Below are 15,179 nucleotides of genomic sequence, written 5' to 3' on the forward strand. Positions count from 1 at the left end.
GTTGCAAGCGGGGTGAAATCTCGGGAGCTGTCTGCTCGAGCAGCGGAGAGAGGAACAAACAGCGTGAAGATCCAAAAAAAAAAAAAAAAAAAAAGTAACGTGCACCCTGCAGACGGTGATTCTGCAACATTTCACTAGGAGGTGGCCGCGTGACTTCAGATTGTAGAAAATTCTCTGAAGACAAAAACCTTTGATCTAGCTCGTTTTCTCGTAACTTGGACAAACTTTTAGTGGGGGCAACGCTTCTCGGAACAGAAAGTGAAGTCGGTGGTCGGGTGTCTGCTGGTTCTGCAGGAATGTCGCAGAAAGAGAGACCCAAGTTTTATCGACAGGAGGTCAACAAGACGATATGGGAAGTCCCGGATTTGTACCAGAACCTGTCCCCGGTCGGCTCCGGTGCCTACGGAACCGTGTGGTAAATCCCTTTTTGTGAAGTTTGTGTGTGCTTTTGCGTAGCCTGGTCGCCAAACTTACGCTCCATTCATTTGGACGAGGCCTGTGCTGGAGAGGCTAATGTAGGTTAGCTTGCCCTGATTGTTGTCTAACAAGGTGGAGCCCTCCCCCAGTCTTTGAACAACAAAACATGTGGAGTCGTTATTTGTGTCCTGTTATTTACTCGTAAGACCAGTCAGATTCGCCTGGATAACCATATTACTTCGTACAGGAAGCAGCTTACTTACCGTAACTCTGCAGAAAGCATGCGAGTCTTTCAGACTTACAGTATCTATCAGCTTTTCTAATACTCACACACCGGAGCTGCAGGTCCTGTTTACAGAAGTTATTATAATGTTGCTTTGGGGAAACAGATTGAATTTACATTATCAGTGTAAACAGCAGGATGTGTAGTAGAGTGAGTTAGGATGAGGTTATTAGATGTGGGCTGGTGCTGGTGGTGGTTTGCTTTGGAAGAAACCTGAGAACAAACATTTGGACAGGAATTGTTTACATTTCCAAAAATGTGTTGGCTAATCAAATATTTATTTATTTATTAATTAATAATTAAATTATCAGTAATTTGACCATCAACCTTAGTCGCAGAGTTGAAACTATTAGTAGTTGTGACCAGTGTTTTCTGAATTATTTTCACTTTTTGAATAGTGAAGTAAATATAGATCTGTTAACACGATTATTTGCACAGAAAATGCAAAAACGCATTTTTTAGATTAGACTTTTTATTTGTTGGTTAATTGTCAGTTCAAAAAGAGTCCTGGTTTTACTATTTTATTTTGTTTGGTGTCATGTTTTATATAATTGAAATTTGATAATGTCATAGCTTTTGTTTTTTCTGACACTTTATAGACTCAATGATAAGTCTGTTAATTGTTGAAATTATTGGCAAAGCAGTTGTATAGTGTATAATCATTAGTTGCAGGCCTAGTGAATAAACCTTTACGATGTAACTGTGATGCCCACTAAACAGAAAAAATCTTTCAAAAAGTCTTTCAAAAACCATAAAATCTATAGCATCAGAAAATTAGCAATATGTTGTCTCACAAGTCATAATTTTAGGATCTGAGCTGTGAGTCTTTGATGATGATTAGTGATTACTGTACCCCTCATTTAGGTCCCTGTGGCCCAGACCTCTGTCTTTTTTCTGATGTAGCTACATATATTACAAGTCTCCCCAAATAACTACTTTGTTCTACGAAGATATTGAATGAATCTGTCTTTTCTTTACACAAAATCTTAACCAAAACAATATTATTGTGGTTCTGTCAATAAACCAGACTGACAACTGAATTAACTGAAGCTGACATAGTGATCTAAGGTAACAGAGTGCTTTTATTTCAGGACCATTCATACCGATGGCTGTATTATCTTCATCCTCAGCTTCGGTGCAGTCCCACTATGTTAAACGATGGCTGTACATTTGTTTAAATTTACCGGTTTGCTAGCACCTGATCAATTTTAGGTACTGGCCACTGTGGCCAGGAGTAGATTAACATGTCCCTATCCAGTTCAACACAAACAGAAATGCATCGACCTCATCACAAAAGATATAGTTATTACTATAGTCTTAATTTAACGGTACAAAGCTCATATAATTATATTGAGATTGATTAACGGATTAGGCTTGGAAAAAACCCAGTGTGCTTACATGTATGTACCATTTGGATAATTCAAAGATGACTTCAAATCACCACAAATCCACCTAGCGATCAGAACAGTTCATTATAGCACTTTGAGTGCCAGGTTAAAATAAAATGCAGAATTACATCAAAATGCAAGTGTGAGAAGACAGTGAACATGCTCTGCAGACATGGGAAGTGGGGAAATGGAGAAGACTCTTATTCTTCATGCTTGTGCCACTGGGCAGTAAGACATTTTTATCTAAAAATAATGTTTAGTCTTTGTGCTCAATCGGATTCTTTTTTGCACATTATTTCTATATCGCATAGAAAATCAGTTCTCATGGCATTACAATGCAGTAAACAACAATCAAACTGCCATGATTTCTGTTACCACAGGAAAACCCAACTGCATATAACCATGTATGTGTTGTTTATATCTCAAACATCCCATCAACAGTAGCCCCAAATGTCGCTTCATATGTCATCGATGACATTGCATACTCAAACTGATACAAGCCTCGAAGGTTCACTCTCTGCCCCCCTGACTGACACACACTCCACAAACTTCACTGCTCAGCTTGCCAATACTAATGTTAACTGACAGAGAAATGTACATTTATCTTGGAGATAAAGGTTGTGCTGAATATTCGAGATTCTTGGTTGTCAGGTGCAGTTCCTTCATGCTGCTTTTTGCCAGAAGGGAAAATCTTCACATTAGATTAGATTAGATTAGATTAGGTTCAACTTTATTGTTATTACACATTTACAAGTACAAGGGAACAAAATGCAGTTCAGTATCTAAGCCAAAATGCCAATAGGCAGTGCAAAATATACAGCGTCTATGTGTACAAGATGGACCTTGTGAATGTTTTGTCTTGATTAAATAGGTTGTGCTGATACTATCTAGGACACATTGTCAGTGGTACACTTGATTTAGAGGACAGATGCTTGTTTTGCAAATGGAAGCGTACAGCTGTGCTGTTGCTGGGCAATAGGATAATCCGCTGCTGGTCAGATTACTGGTAGCTCACCAAGGCATTGACTGTGATCTTTTTATTTTTTTTATTTTTCTTTTCCCTAGGCTTATGTTGTCAGTGTATACAGTATGGACTCTGCCCTAAGTTTACAGTGAGTCATTTACCGGTTAGTTTATACTGGAACTGCGCAGCTTAATCAATGTGGATTTTTGGGATAGGATCCACCTGAAATTTGTCCTTTAAATTAAAAAACTTGGCTTTCTTAATTAGAAGTACATTCATAAATAAGCATCATTTATAAACTGTCTGGTCAAGGGACATGTACATATAATTGCAGAGTTTTAGAACAGGATATGTTTGAATTTTATTATGCATTTGTTTATTTTATTTATTTATTTGTTGCATGTCATGTCTAACTCTTTTGCATAATGAATCTTGTTGATTTTGGCCTCAACAGTTTACAGCATCATGCAGCAGTTACAGGTGGCTATCCACCCGCCATGACTAGGGTTAGGTGAGCCGAGCAGGAGGAACTGTTGGGTTCAGGAGACAGTCGGTCTTCAGAGTGCAGGACAGCCTGTAGGCAGGGCTGCTTCCAATCTGCTGAGAGATAACATTTTCTGCTGGTGTTGCCCTTTTTCTAGCCTTCAGCAGCTCTTACTGCACCACCTTGGTTTTGGAAGCAAATACAGCCCATTCTGAGCTGAATGAAGTTTCTGCTTGAAATTGGTCTAAGTCTTTGCTCACTTTTTCAACAGTTCTGCAAAAGTATTGAAGAATGATATGAAGGTTGCTGTGAAGAAGCTTTCTCGCCCGTTTCAGTCCATCGTTCACGCCAAGAGAACATACAGAGAGCTGCGGTTACTTAAGCACATGAATCATGAAAATGTGAGTCAACTTGTTTCTCTTCCCTTTTTTTTTTGTTTGATGACAAAAAAACAAAGGATACAAAAGTGATTGTGTTTGCTTATAGACTGTGTACTGTGTTTTTTTTTTTGCAGGTCATTAGCCTCCTAGATGTCTTTACTCCGGCTACTTCTCTTAAGGATTTCAGTGATGTGTGAGTTTGTTTTAGTTACCTATATCCCAAGTGTACCATTCTCTGCCCTTTGGCTCACGGTCACGGTGTCACCTCAGCAACAATTTTGCACAATTTAACAATACTATTCAATAAACAGCAGCCTTTAGTTTCTCAGCAGTAGTCAGTCCTGTGTCTGGCTGGGAAATACCTGGAGGCAGGCCAACAGGCTGAACAGGCTGGAATATTTCTTAAAATGTCTACGCTGTTAGTTATTTTGGCTACTAGAGAAGTGATTTCACCACCAGCTTCCTTTCCAGTGTTTCCTGGTTTTATGCTTTGTGAAGCAAACTGTAGCTCCTGTGCAGCTGGCAAACAGGTAGTTGTTGTTTGTATATGTTGAAAGTTGTTAGAAGTAGGAAGTGGACTTCTAGCTGGTGACTCACTACCCCCCTCCCAATCCAGTGTGGCGCTTCAGACTCTTCCTCTTCTCTACACCCTGAGCAACTTGTATCAAGATTAGATTGTTCTGTTGACTCATCCTAACCATTTTGGAGCAGTGTGCAATGCACCAGTCAGAGACCTACCTCATATCTGAAACCTTATGCCAACAACATTGGCAGAATTATTTTCGATAACTACCGTGTGTTTTATTGTGGGAGGAAACCCACATGAAACTAGGAAAATGCGTGAACTCCAGTGATCAGATCAGTCAGATCAGTCTCTAGATTTAAGGCTACATAACAGCACTCTCTGATTTTGAACCATGGGAATCTGTAGCAATTGCTAAAAAGAACTGATGCATATTTGAGCTAAGTCATACAATTACAGAGGAGGATATGCAGTAGCTATTTAATATGTCATCAAGTAGGGATTTCAAGGCCTTTACTAAATAGTTTGGCATGTACAAATAAATACAATGACATGTCCTAGAGAGTTATTTGTGTCACATAAATGCTACAGAGTTTACCACATCTAATGCAAGTGAGTAAGAGGCTCATATCTTATATCAAATGAAGATTTATTTATATAGCTCAAAATTATAAATTTGGTTCAGGAGGCTATACAGTCTGTACAATATGACACCCTCTGTCCTTAGACACTCTGATCACATAACAAAAACCCTAAACAGCACAGGACAATTAGAAGGTTATTATCTTGACATTTGTAATTTTGTGATAAATTAAGTTTGTAAATGACATTCTAAACATTACATATTGAATAGGTGGTATTTGCTTTGTGAAAAGCATCTTACCTTTTCCTAACTCAAGGTATTTGTTGTTTTCCAGTTTTCCTGGCAACCAGATATTATTCAGATATGTGTTTATATGGTCATCCAGAATATTTTTTCGTAATGTTTAAAGTGCGGAGGTGGAACCACTTCTGCTATACAAACAGTCTCTTTGGGAAGTAGACCCTGTCACTTATTCCAAACAGCACTGCATTGCAGTTTTTTTACATTTCCAAATTGAATTTAAAATTGCAGAAACTTCCAAAATGTATCCAAGTGACTAAAATTAAAGATACTACACAGGAAAGTGCACAAACAGTCAATGGATCTTTTGACAGGATGCTCTGCTGAGGTATGGCCTATTGAACTTAATTTAACAGAAGTACTGTCGAGAGCACAAAAGTACAATGACAAGAGAAGAGTGTGAAGCCTCTGGAGCTACCTTGTTTTCTGCTTTTAGGTTGAGAGCTGCCTGTGGTCAGATCACCGAAGTTATATTTTTAGCGCAGTATTGTTTCTTATGCGACAATAAAAAAAACTACTGTAAATGCTAAAGAAAAGTTTTAAAGGGAGCTTTGCCAGGTCAGTTAAATTGTCTCTCAACTTCAGGTTAGATGCTTGACATTAATTGCTCACATCTTCACATTATATCACTAGTTGCTAAATATATCGGAACTTTTTCCTCACACATTAAGCAGCTGTGACTTTTATTTGCTGTTGAAATAGAGAGCTGTCCTCTAAAGATGCCCCACCCTCCTCCCAGATTAGTGTAATGTCACGGTGGCCTGAAGGCAATGAAGGGTCAAACATATAGTCTGTGCTGGATGGTAGACTCTTGAAGTAAAGCTAAAGAGGTGGACACTCTTGCAGTGAGGTTTCTGTTAAACTGCATAAATGCTGAGCCACGGGTAGTTAAAAGGAAATGCAGATTCTGTTTCTGCACATCTGGAAACATTGGAAGTTTCTGCATGCAGCGTGATTTCCAAGAATGAATGTCAGATATGTTGGTGCTGTGCTCGTAGTCCCCCTCAGCCTTAGAAATACAGACTGTGAAACAAAGACCTTCAGCAGGTAAGGCTCCTGTTTCTATATGTGAGAGGAAAACAGAGGTCACTATTTTTATCTCTTTTTTATTTTCCAAGGTGGAATGAACTTTGAACAGTGTGTGTCCCTGTGTGTTCAAGCATACCCAGGAGCTAATTTAAGGCCTCACAGTCTGTGCTGTGTGAGAATAGAAAACTGTTCATGAAATGGGTATCTGTTGTGCAGCAGGCTGGCCAAGCAGCACATGGCGCTGTGTGTTTTGGCTGCAAAACTGCCACAGTAGCATCTTGATCTTTCCTTCTTTCATACGTGCTGTTTGGACATTTTAAACAGCTGTGGGATTAGATTTGAATTATCTGCTGATGCAGTCTCATTAAGCCCATTTATCTGGGTGTGTTGTGAAATTACATTCCACTTGTGAAGGGCTTGTCCTTTCACTGCCTCTGGAGTTAAACTGAGAGAGGGAAGAAGTAGCAGTTAAACCAGTTTAAGCTCACATGGTCATATGGGAAATTAGTTTCAGCCTGCAACCAACTCTCTGAAAATGTTTTGGAAATGCAAATATATTTATATTTGCTTGTTTTTTTTGTGAATTGGGAAAATATTCATAGGCCTTCTCATGTTTGTGCCTATTTAACCTGTGGTCTTTTGTCACTGGCAGGTATCTCGTGACTCACCTAATGGGGGCAGATCTCAACAACATAGTGAAATGTCAGAAGCTCACAGATGACCACGTGCAGTTCCTCATATATCAAATCCTGCGAGGGTTAAAGGTGAGTTAATACAGAAATCAAGAAATAAAGAAACATTTTTTTGTTTGTTTTTTTGCAGTAGGAAATACATCTGAGAGTTGATTTTGTGATTAAACCTACACATTCTCCTCTGTCTCTCTCCAGTATATTCACTCAGCAGACATCATTCATAGAGTAAGTGCCCTGGTTTGTTTTTTGTGTGACTGATGCATTTTTGTCTTTGACTCTGAAGAGGAAAAAGGTTTATGGCATTGCTTGTTTGGCAGAGTTCAGCCTGTGCAAACACTGCAGGGTAAGCAGGTCATAAACGGGACCTTTACTTTGTGTGGTACAAATGGTGTAAGGGATTTATGTTATGTTTTTTATGTTAACAAAGTAGAAACAGATTTATTCCCATTCATAAAAAGTAGGAAAATTTCTCCAGAACAAGATTCCTTTCTCTCCAAAATTATACTCCTCACCCAAATGTAAATTACACGATTTTACATTTCTGGCTTTTGTCGCTTCAGGATTTAAAACCTAGTAACCTTGCGGTGAATGAAGACTGTGAGTTAAAGGTCAGTGAACTGCTGCTCTCATTGAAAACATTTGTACTAAATCTGCAGACAGATGGGACTACTCTACCAAAAGCTGCTTTTTTATTTATTTTTTGCTGTTAAATTAGATTTTGGACTTTGGTTTGGCGCGGCACACTGATGATGAGATGACCGGGTATGTGGCCACGCGCTGGTATCGTGCACCAGAGATCATGTTGAACTGGATGCATTACAACATGACAGGTACAGTAGATGACTTTGAAAAGCTCTCTTTATCTCCCTCGGTGACTTCTCTAGATCATGGTAGAAGAAACCTCATGTCTGTGTCCTGTTTGCCTGTGTTTCAGTGGACATTTGGTCAGTGGGATGTATAATGGCTGAACTCCTCACAGGAAGAACTCTGTTTCCTGGTACTGACCGTATCCTTTTCATATGAGAGTCCCAGTACATTCAGAGCTCACCTAGCTCTTACTGTTCAGGCCCACTATCTGCGTAACAAATTACACCTGTCAACACTGGTTTGGAAGTGAGGACTTATGATGTTTGTATCAGCACAATATGAGATGCTATTGCACAATGCTTCTTTGTTGTCTTCACTTATGATCTGCTTTTCCCTTTCGACTTGATGCTGCCTGAGCCATTTTAGTATTGGAAATGTAACACATATTGCCTGGTTCCAAACTTCCTCAGCATGACACAAACTCTATCTCTGTAATGTTCTTTAACCCATGGGTATCTATTGTTGGCTGAAGTCCAGTTTCTGCCTGTACTACTGCCAGTCTATCAATCTGTTCGTTTTTACACACTGGCAGAACTTGTAAATGGGTGTATGTCTGTGCTGTCTCCTGCTTCCACTCTTTTTGTCTTGTAAGCATTCATTATAAAATTAATTTTACTTCATTTTTTTTTTTAGACGCTTTCCTTGCTCTTATCTGTGCACCTTTTTTTATTTATTTAAAAAAATCACACCAATTGTACACATAATATAATAAACTGAGTATCATGTGACATTTTTAAGTGACACAAATTTCACAGGGAGGTCAGATTACAAGTTTCCCTCCATCCAGCATCTGGTCTTCCTTTACTGAGTGCTGGTAGACATTGATCAGTTGAAGCTTATCTTGATGCTCGTCGGAACACCAGGGCCTGAGCTCTTGATGAAAGTATCTTCAGATGCTGTGAGTTCACAAAGTTTTGCAAGGTTTTCTGCTCTAAACTTGCCACTCTGCTGAGCACTTGATGTAGCTACTATCTTACTGACAGCACGTTTTTCATCCATTGTGGGTTTCAGACTTGCTTTGTGCCTCTCTAACAAGGTGGATTAAATGGTGTTTGTTGTGAGATTATTGTGGCATGTGTGATTGAGCACTGGCTTTCACGGACTATCTGTAAAGCCAAATATCGTGTTGTTTCTTTCACTCTCTTCTCAAATTTTCTTTTGTCACATTTTGCTTTAAAGCAAGAAGTTTGTTTCTCAACGTAACATTGTTGTGCATCTAGATTTAAGCTACACAGTGTTAGGTTGACATGCATCTTCTGATCAGTTCTGCTCTGTCGCCTTACTCCCCTTGACACAAGCTTCATAGATATAAACCAACTTCAGCAGATAATGCGTCTGACAGGAACACCCCCAGCATCTATGATAAACAGGATGCCCAGCCATGAGGTGAGCAGGATCAACAGATGACTCCTTTAGACCAGACGTAGAGTGGGGCAGTAGGGGGACAGCCGGACCTGCTGTAACACACACCCTTTTGTTGTTAAAGCTGCACACAGCTCTTGTCTCAGTTTACTGTATTTATATGGACTTTGGCACTCAAATGGTATGATGATGTTTTGTATTTATGTACATTCAATTATATATCATTTTTATTTACACACACTAAGAGTAGAGGACTCTAAGGACTTTGGTCAAGTGGGCTGCAAGGAGCAGCTCACCCTCTGGGACCCTCTAAGCAGGGGATTTTTCCACCTAATCACAGTATTTGTGTGATTTGCTTTGGATTTTGTGTGTGATTCGCGTATTGCATGTAAGTGTCGTGTTTGCCACATGCAACTTTGAACCTGTGTGGTAAAAGCTTTTCTGTGCTCCTCATTTCAAGTAAGTAGTATTAAAATATCTTTAAAGGAATTAACCTACACACACGCAATATCCAGGCTCATTGCTTCCTCCTCCTTTGGTTTTCTTTCTGCTTTTGTTGCACATTTATGGAAACTTGCTATCCTGCTCCTTTCAACATTGTTTGCTGTAATTGTGCTTGTCAATCTGCAAACTAAACCTTTGTTTATGATCTTTGTTCAGACAGGAGACAAGGGTCGCAGGATAATAAAAATGGTTTTAGTGTAAACAGGTTTTACCATTTTAAGGTCCCGTCCAATTATGCATCGGGGCATTTGCTTTAAATAATTATTGTGAAAGTTAATATAACTAGTAAAAAAATCATAAAAGCACATCACCCTTTTCCCCTCTACCTGAGAACCCTGGATATTTGTATATGTAAATATTGACTAGAAATGATACTTGTACATGCATGTCTTCAAGTCCTAATGCAAGCTCAGAGATTCCTAAGTTGAGTTTTGCAGTGTAAAACTCATAGTGAAGTAAAATGTACACTAATCACCCACAACATTATTACCTCTTGGTGGTTTTATATCTTATAGTGGACAAGAGTCAGCATGGACTCTTCCCATACCATTTACTGTATACTCGGACCCCTGTTGATCATGGCCAGCATTTCCCATTATGACTCCTGTCCACCACAACATCAAAACCAGCAGTTTGTGTAAACATTGATCAGTGGCCAGTGGATGGAGAGGGATTTTATAGTGGAGATCTATAAGAGTGATTTTTATTTTCCTCCTAGTGCTTGTATTTCGAGCAAAGTAAGACATCTTGATGTTGCTTGGCAACACATCAGGGCTGTCAGTGACTTATTTGCAGCAAGCTGCACTTGCAGTGCAGGTATGAACAGCAGCTGTGTATGTGTTTTTGACTGTCCATGTCTCACTTCAGGGAAAAACTAACAAATCTGAAACCTTAACTGAGACCTCATGTCCCTGTACAGTAATGAACTGGTTTTATATTTACGTTGCTGTATTTTCTGCCATGGGTGCTCAGTAACAAGGACTTCAACTCACCACAAGGGGACATTGTTGACTGTGAACTGCAGTGATGAGTGTTCCCATGCATGAGGAAACACAAAAACCTCTGGGTTTGTGGGGATATAAAAATACAACTGACATTATTTCAGTGGAATTCTGCTAAAGCGGTTAGTAAATCAGCTTAAAGCTGCAAGTAAAATGTTTCAACTGAGCAGTAATTACATGAAGTAAGTGGATACGTTGAACAGAATCTGTAGCATGAGATAATGTGAGCGTTATAGATCAGGTGGTACTAAATGTGGGCAACTTGTTGATACTAGTGGGAGCCGACATTTGATTTACTGTTTGGTTTTCCCAGGCCAGGACCTACATTAACTCTTTGCCACACATGCCCAAGAGGAACTTTGCTGACGTGTTCATTGGTGCCAACCCACAAGGTAATACCAGAAAGAACATTTTGCCCAACATCTGCTTCATTATGTTACAGTGCACGCCTTGTGGTTACTTTGTTTTGAAGTTCCCCTTTGTGAATAACTATAACTATGATGGATTTTAGAGTCTGTTTGAAATTCAGTTCTGTTAATGACTTTGAAGCTGTAGACCTCCTGGAGAAAATGCTTGTTCTGGACACAGACAAGCGGATAACAGCAGCCGAGGCTCTGGCTCACCCATATTTCATTCAGTACCATGACCCAGATGACGAGCCTGAGGCTGAGCCATGGGACCAGAGCTTTGAGTGCCGTGACCTGCCAATTGACGAATGGAAACGTATGTCATCAGAAGTTTATTCATACTGTATGACCCATATCTGTAACACGGAAATAACATACGGTGTAGTGACAGTAGTGGGACCTGATATGCATTTCAATTTCATTTTCTCATTTCTTGCAGGATTAACCTATCAGGAGGTTTGCAGTTTTGAAACACCCAACTTTGATGAGGATTACATGGAGTGATGAGACGTGGTGTCCACATCGACCTAAATTTTAACATCAATGAACATGTCCGTTCGTATTAAAGGACGCTTCACCAATATTTAAACTGGTTCTTTTGGTTCCAGTTTGGGTAGTACATATAAGTAAATGACATTAAACATCAGTCTGACTTCCCTATATTAAAATGTCTCTCTACTCCTAGCTGAAAAAACACCTCCTGGAGGAACCTTCAGTTCAGATTATGTCATCTTATCGCTTATACTGTGGAGTTTGTAATCATGCTCAACCTGCTTTTCCAAACCTCCTCCAGATGACATCAGCTGAACTCCTTATGATGGAAAACACCTCCGAGTGATGTCATCTGGAGAAATAGTTTCATGCAGGGAAGTCAGAGGGAAGTTTAAAAGCATTCATGTACAATTACACTAATGTACTAAAGCCATAGGGAGCAAGTTGAACATTGATGAAGTTGCCCTGTAAACTCTCAGACACACATGTGCCTATCCACTTTTATCAGTCATTGTTTATTATCAAGCAAGCACTCTCCTCGATCAGCTTCTGTAATTGGATCATTAGGAGAGAGAACAGTCATTTTTATTTATAAACCGCCAATGCTGGGAAATGTCACTTTTCTCTAATGATTTTAAATTTATTTTATAATCTTCAGATGTTTTTTTACATTTTCAGACTTCAGTTTATCACTGTGAATGTGAGATGATGGAAGGCCTGGACTTATTGCTGTGCTTCTTTGTGTTTTTACAATTCTGTTCATTAACTTATGAATAAGCTGTGTCTGTCAGTTGATAAATGAATTTGCTGGTCTATCACTCACCCTGCCATGCTGTCACACCTATTTGTATTTTTAAAATTATGTTTGACTTAGTTATTGATGACTTTAAAGGGTTTAATGTCAGTGACAGAAACAGATTTAATATTCTTAAGTCTGACATATTGAGAACGTACCTATTCTGTGTAGTTTTAACTAACTGAATTTTACATTTTTATGTTTTGGATAGTTCAAATTCCCTATGAGACACTGATGCACATGTTGGTTACACAGATAAATCTGAGCCTATGCTGTTTAAGAACAGTACTTTTCAATAAGAAAGACATATTAATGGGTACATGCTTGGCTCAAAAAATGTAAATATCTGTGCTGTATTTTTAAAATTTGACTTTATTGTGGCTGTCATGGAGCAATCACTTATAGCATGTATATTGGTTAAATACGTTTTTTGTGTTTGTGTGAGTCTCTTTCTGGTTTAGAGAAATTTCAAGTGTCAAGTGCTAAAGTCTCAAAGATATACTGGTTTAATGTCTAAAAAGGGATTCCTGATGTATTTATACTTTGTGGGGGTGGTATTTATAAACAATTGAAAGATCCCTAAAACTATTTTTAGTCAAGCAGAATATTTACCGTTTTCAGTCCTTTGTTTAACAAATAAAGACTTATTTTTAAAAAATAAAACAACTGTATGTGTGTCTGTGTCTGTGTGTGGACCAAAAAAAGTGATTGTTTTTCAACAAGTCTTGAGTACGCTGTGAAATGTGTGCGAAGGTGTGATAATCACTGCAGTTTTGTCTTTGTACATACAGTAAGTGGCTTTCAATTGCTGTTAGTGGTTTGTGATATACTGAGGTCAAGTACTTGTAAGCTGATTCAAAAGCAAATTCAAAATAGATGATACAATAATTAGTACATCACAACAGTTTCTTATTGGAACAAATACTGATTGATCTCTGGAGCATACTTTTTTTTTTTCATTTTTCTTTGAATACAATTATAATCAATTATATAATAATTTTTATGCTGAATCCTAAATCATCTTAGTCTTCAGCAGTAACACAGACTGTCACACTCATTGACAACTGATGTCATACAGTTGCTTACATTGCTGCCAATTCTACTGTACATATTAGACATACTGTACTCAACCACTAAACACACACTGTTGACACACAATGCACACCAGGCACAGAAGAAACAAGTAATTAAATTATGTATTTAGATACAATATCAACAGGTGCAGATGCAAGTTGGTTCTTGTTGCTTCTACTTTCAGTGCTTTTACAAACTGGTTGGATGGATCTGTTGATAGATGTGCAGATACCGTTTCGGTGGAAACTTTGGAGAAATTCACATTCACTTGTTATGATAGAGGAATTGACAAATCATTATTTAAATAGTACATAGTGTTAACTCCCAGGTGCACAACACTTTCACCACCAACAGGACATTGGACATCTGTAGAGACAGATTCGGTCTCTCAAGTGGCTGTTGTGTAAAGTAACTTTACCCAAGCGGTCGACTGTAGTTGAGTATTTCTATTTTCTGCTTTAAAAATTCTTCTCCTTTACTAGTTAGCGGCAAATACTTGCATTTACTGTATTTTCTTCAGTTACTACCTTGCATAATCAAATTTGAAATATAACTAACAAATTATTTGGTTAAGACTTGATTAAAGAACCATTTCCACAAGATAAGGCAGTATATAAATTAAACTTGGCTCCATCTTAAACAGCTGCAGGATTGACGAATTGATTGATGATTGATTGATGAATACAATTCTAATAATAATCATATTAAAATCTCGTAGTAAAATATTACATAATTCTAATAGTTTTTTTAGTTTTGATATTTTAACAATATGTTTATGTTAATGCTTTTATACTTCTACACCACCTTTCTTCCACATGTGGATATGACCTATCATCCATCATTCATTGTCTGTAACAGCTTACATAGGGCAAGATGCTGGGTCCACCTTGACCATTTCGTCAGTCTATGAAAGGTCCCTGAATCCCAGGGCCAACTTAGAGAGAGCCATACACATACTGACAACCATTCACACTCACACAAAGGGGCAATTTAGAATCACCAATTAACCGAACAGGCATATCTTTGGATTGTGGGTCGAAGGCCAAGTACTCGAAGGAAACCCAGGTAAAAACACGGAGAACATGCAAACTCCACACAGAAAATGCACGGTCGTCCAGGAGTGCGAACCCGCAACCTTCTAGCTGTGAGGTGGCAGCGCTAATCACTTTAATATTGTCAGTATTCAAATTCTATACAGGCAGTGTAAAGCTAATATTCATATAGTTGTTCAGCTGTGTTGATTGAGAACAAACAATTTAATCACTTCAGCTTTCATCGGTTATTTGACACGTACAACTAACAGTAATTAGTAGGACACAGTTTAAATTAGTACCCTCCTACATAAATATGTCTTCATATGGCAGTTCACTGGATTACTAAAGTATAGTGATTCTCAAAATTTGGTTTAGAGTTTTTATGTACAAGTAAATTGACTTGTAGTCTTTTGTTTGAGAATGATCCATAAATGGTCAGAAGAAATATTAACCAAACCTAACCTAGTCTTGTATGTTCTGTAATGTGTATGTATACTACCATGTTTTGAATCTAATCCAATGTCCACTTTCTAACTCTGTCACTGTGTGTTCACACCTTTGTTATTAATATTATTCAGTGGGGGAGAGTAACTACATAC

At 38.4% G+C, this 15,179-nt stretch overlaps 1 protein-coding gene across 2 annotated transcripts; it reads left to right on the forward strand.

The window, feature by feature from the left end:
* The first annotated feature begins 82 nt into the window (after positions 1–82).
* Positions 83–13,138, forward strand: mapk14a (mitogen-activated protein kinase 14a). Of its 2 annotated transcripts, none has more exons than XM_067526703.1 (12): positions 83–415; positions 3,808–3,937; positions 4,051–4,109; positions 7,004–7,115; positions 7,239–7,268; positions 7,604–7,651; positions 7,759–7,873; positions 7,978–8,049; positions 8,729–8,808; positions 11,091–11,169; positions 11,327–11,500; positions 11,624–13,138. In XM_067526703.1, the coding sequence occupies exons 1-12, from the start codon at positions 297–299 to the stop codon at positions 11,686–11,688; spliced, it is 1,083 nt and encodes a 360-aa protein (XP_067382804.1). In that variant the 5' UTR covers positions 83–296; the 3' UTR covers positions 11,689–13,138. The 2 variants fall into 2 exon arrangements, with proteins under 2 accessions (XP_067382804.1, XP_067382803.1); XM_067526702.1 differs by lacking the exon at positions 8,729–8,808 and adding an exon at positions 9,217–9,296 and having other exon boundaries at positions 85–415.
* Positions 13,139–15,179: the final 2,041 nt, after the last annotated feature.

Source organism: Channa argus, chromosome 13 (genome assembly GCF_033026475.1).
Source record: "Channa argus isolate prfri chromosome 13, Channa argus male v1.0, whole genome shotgun sequence".
NCBI classification, from domain to species: Eukaryota; Metazoa; Chordata; class Actinopteri; order Anabantiformes; family Channidae; genus Channa; species Channa argus.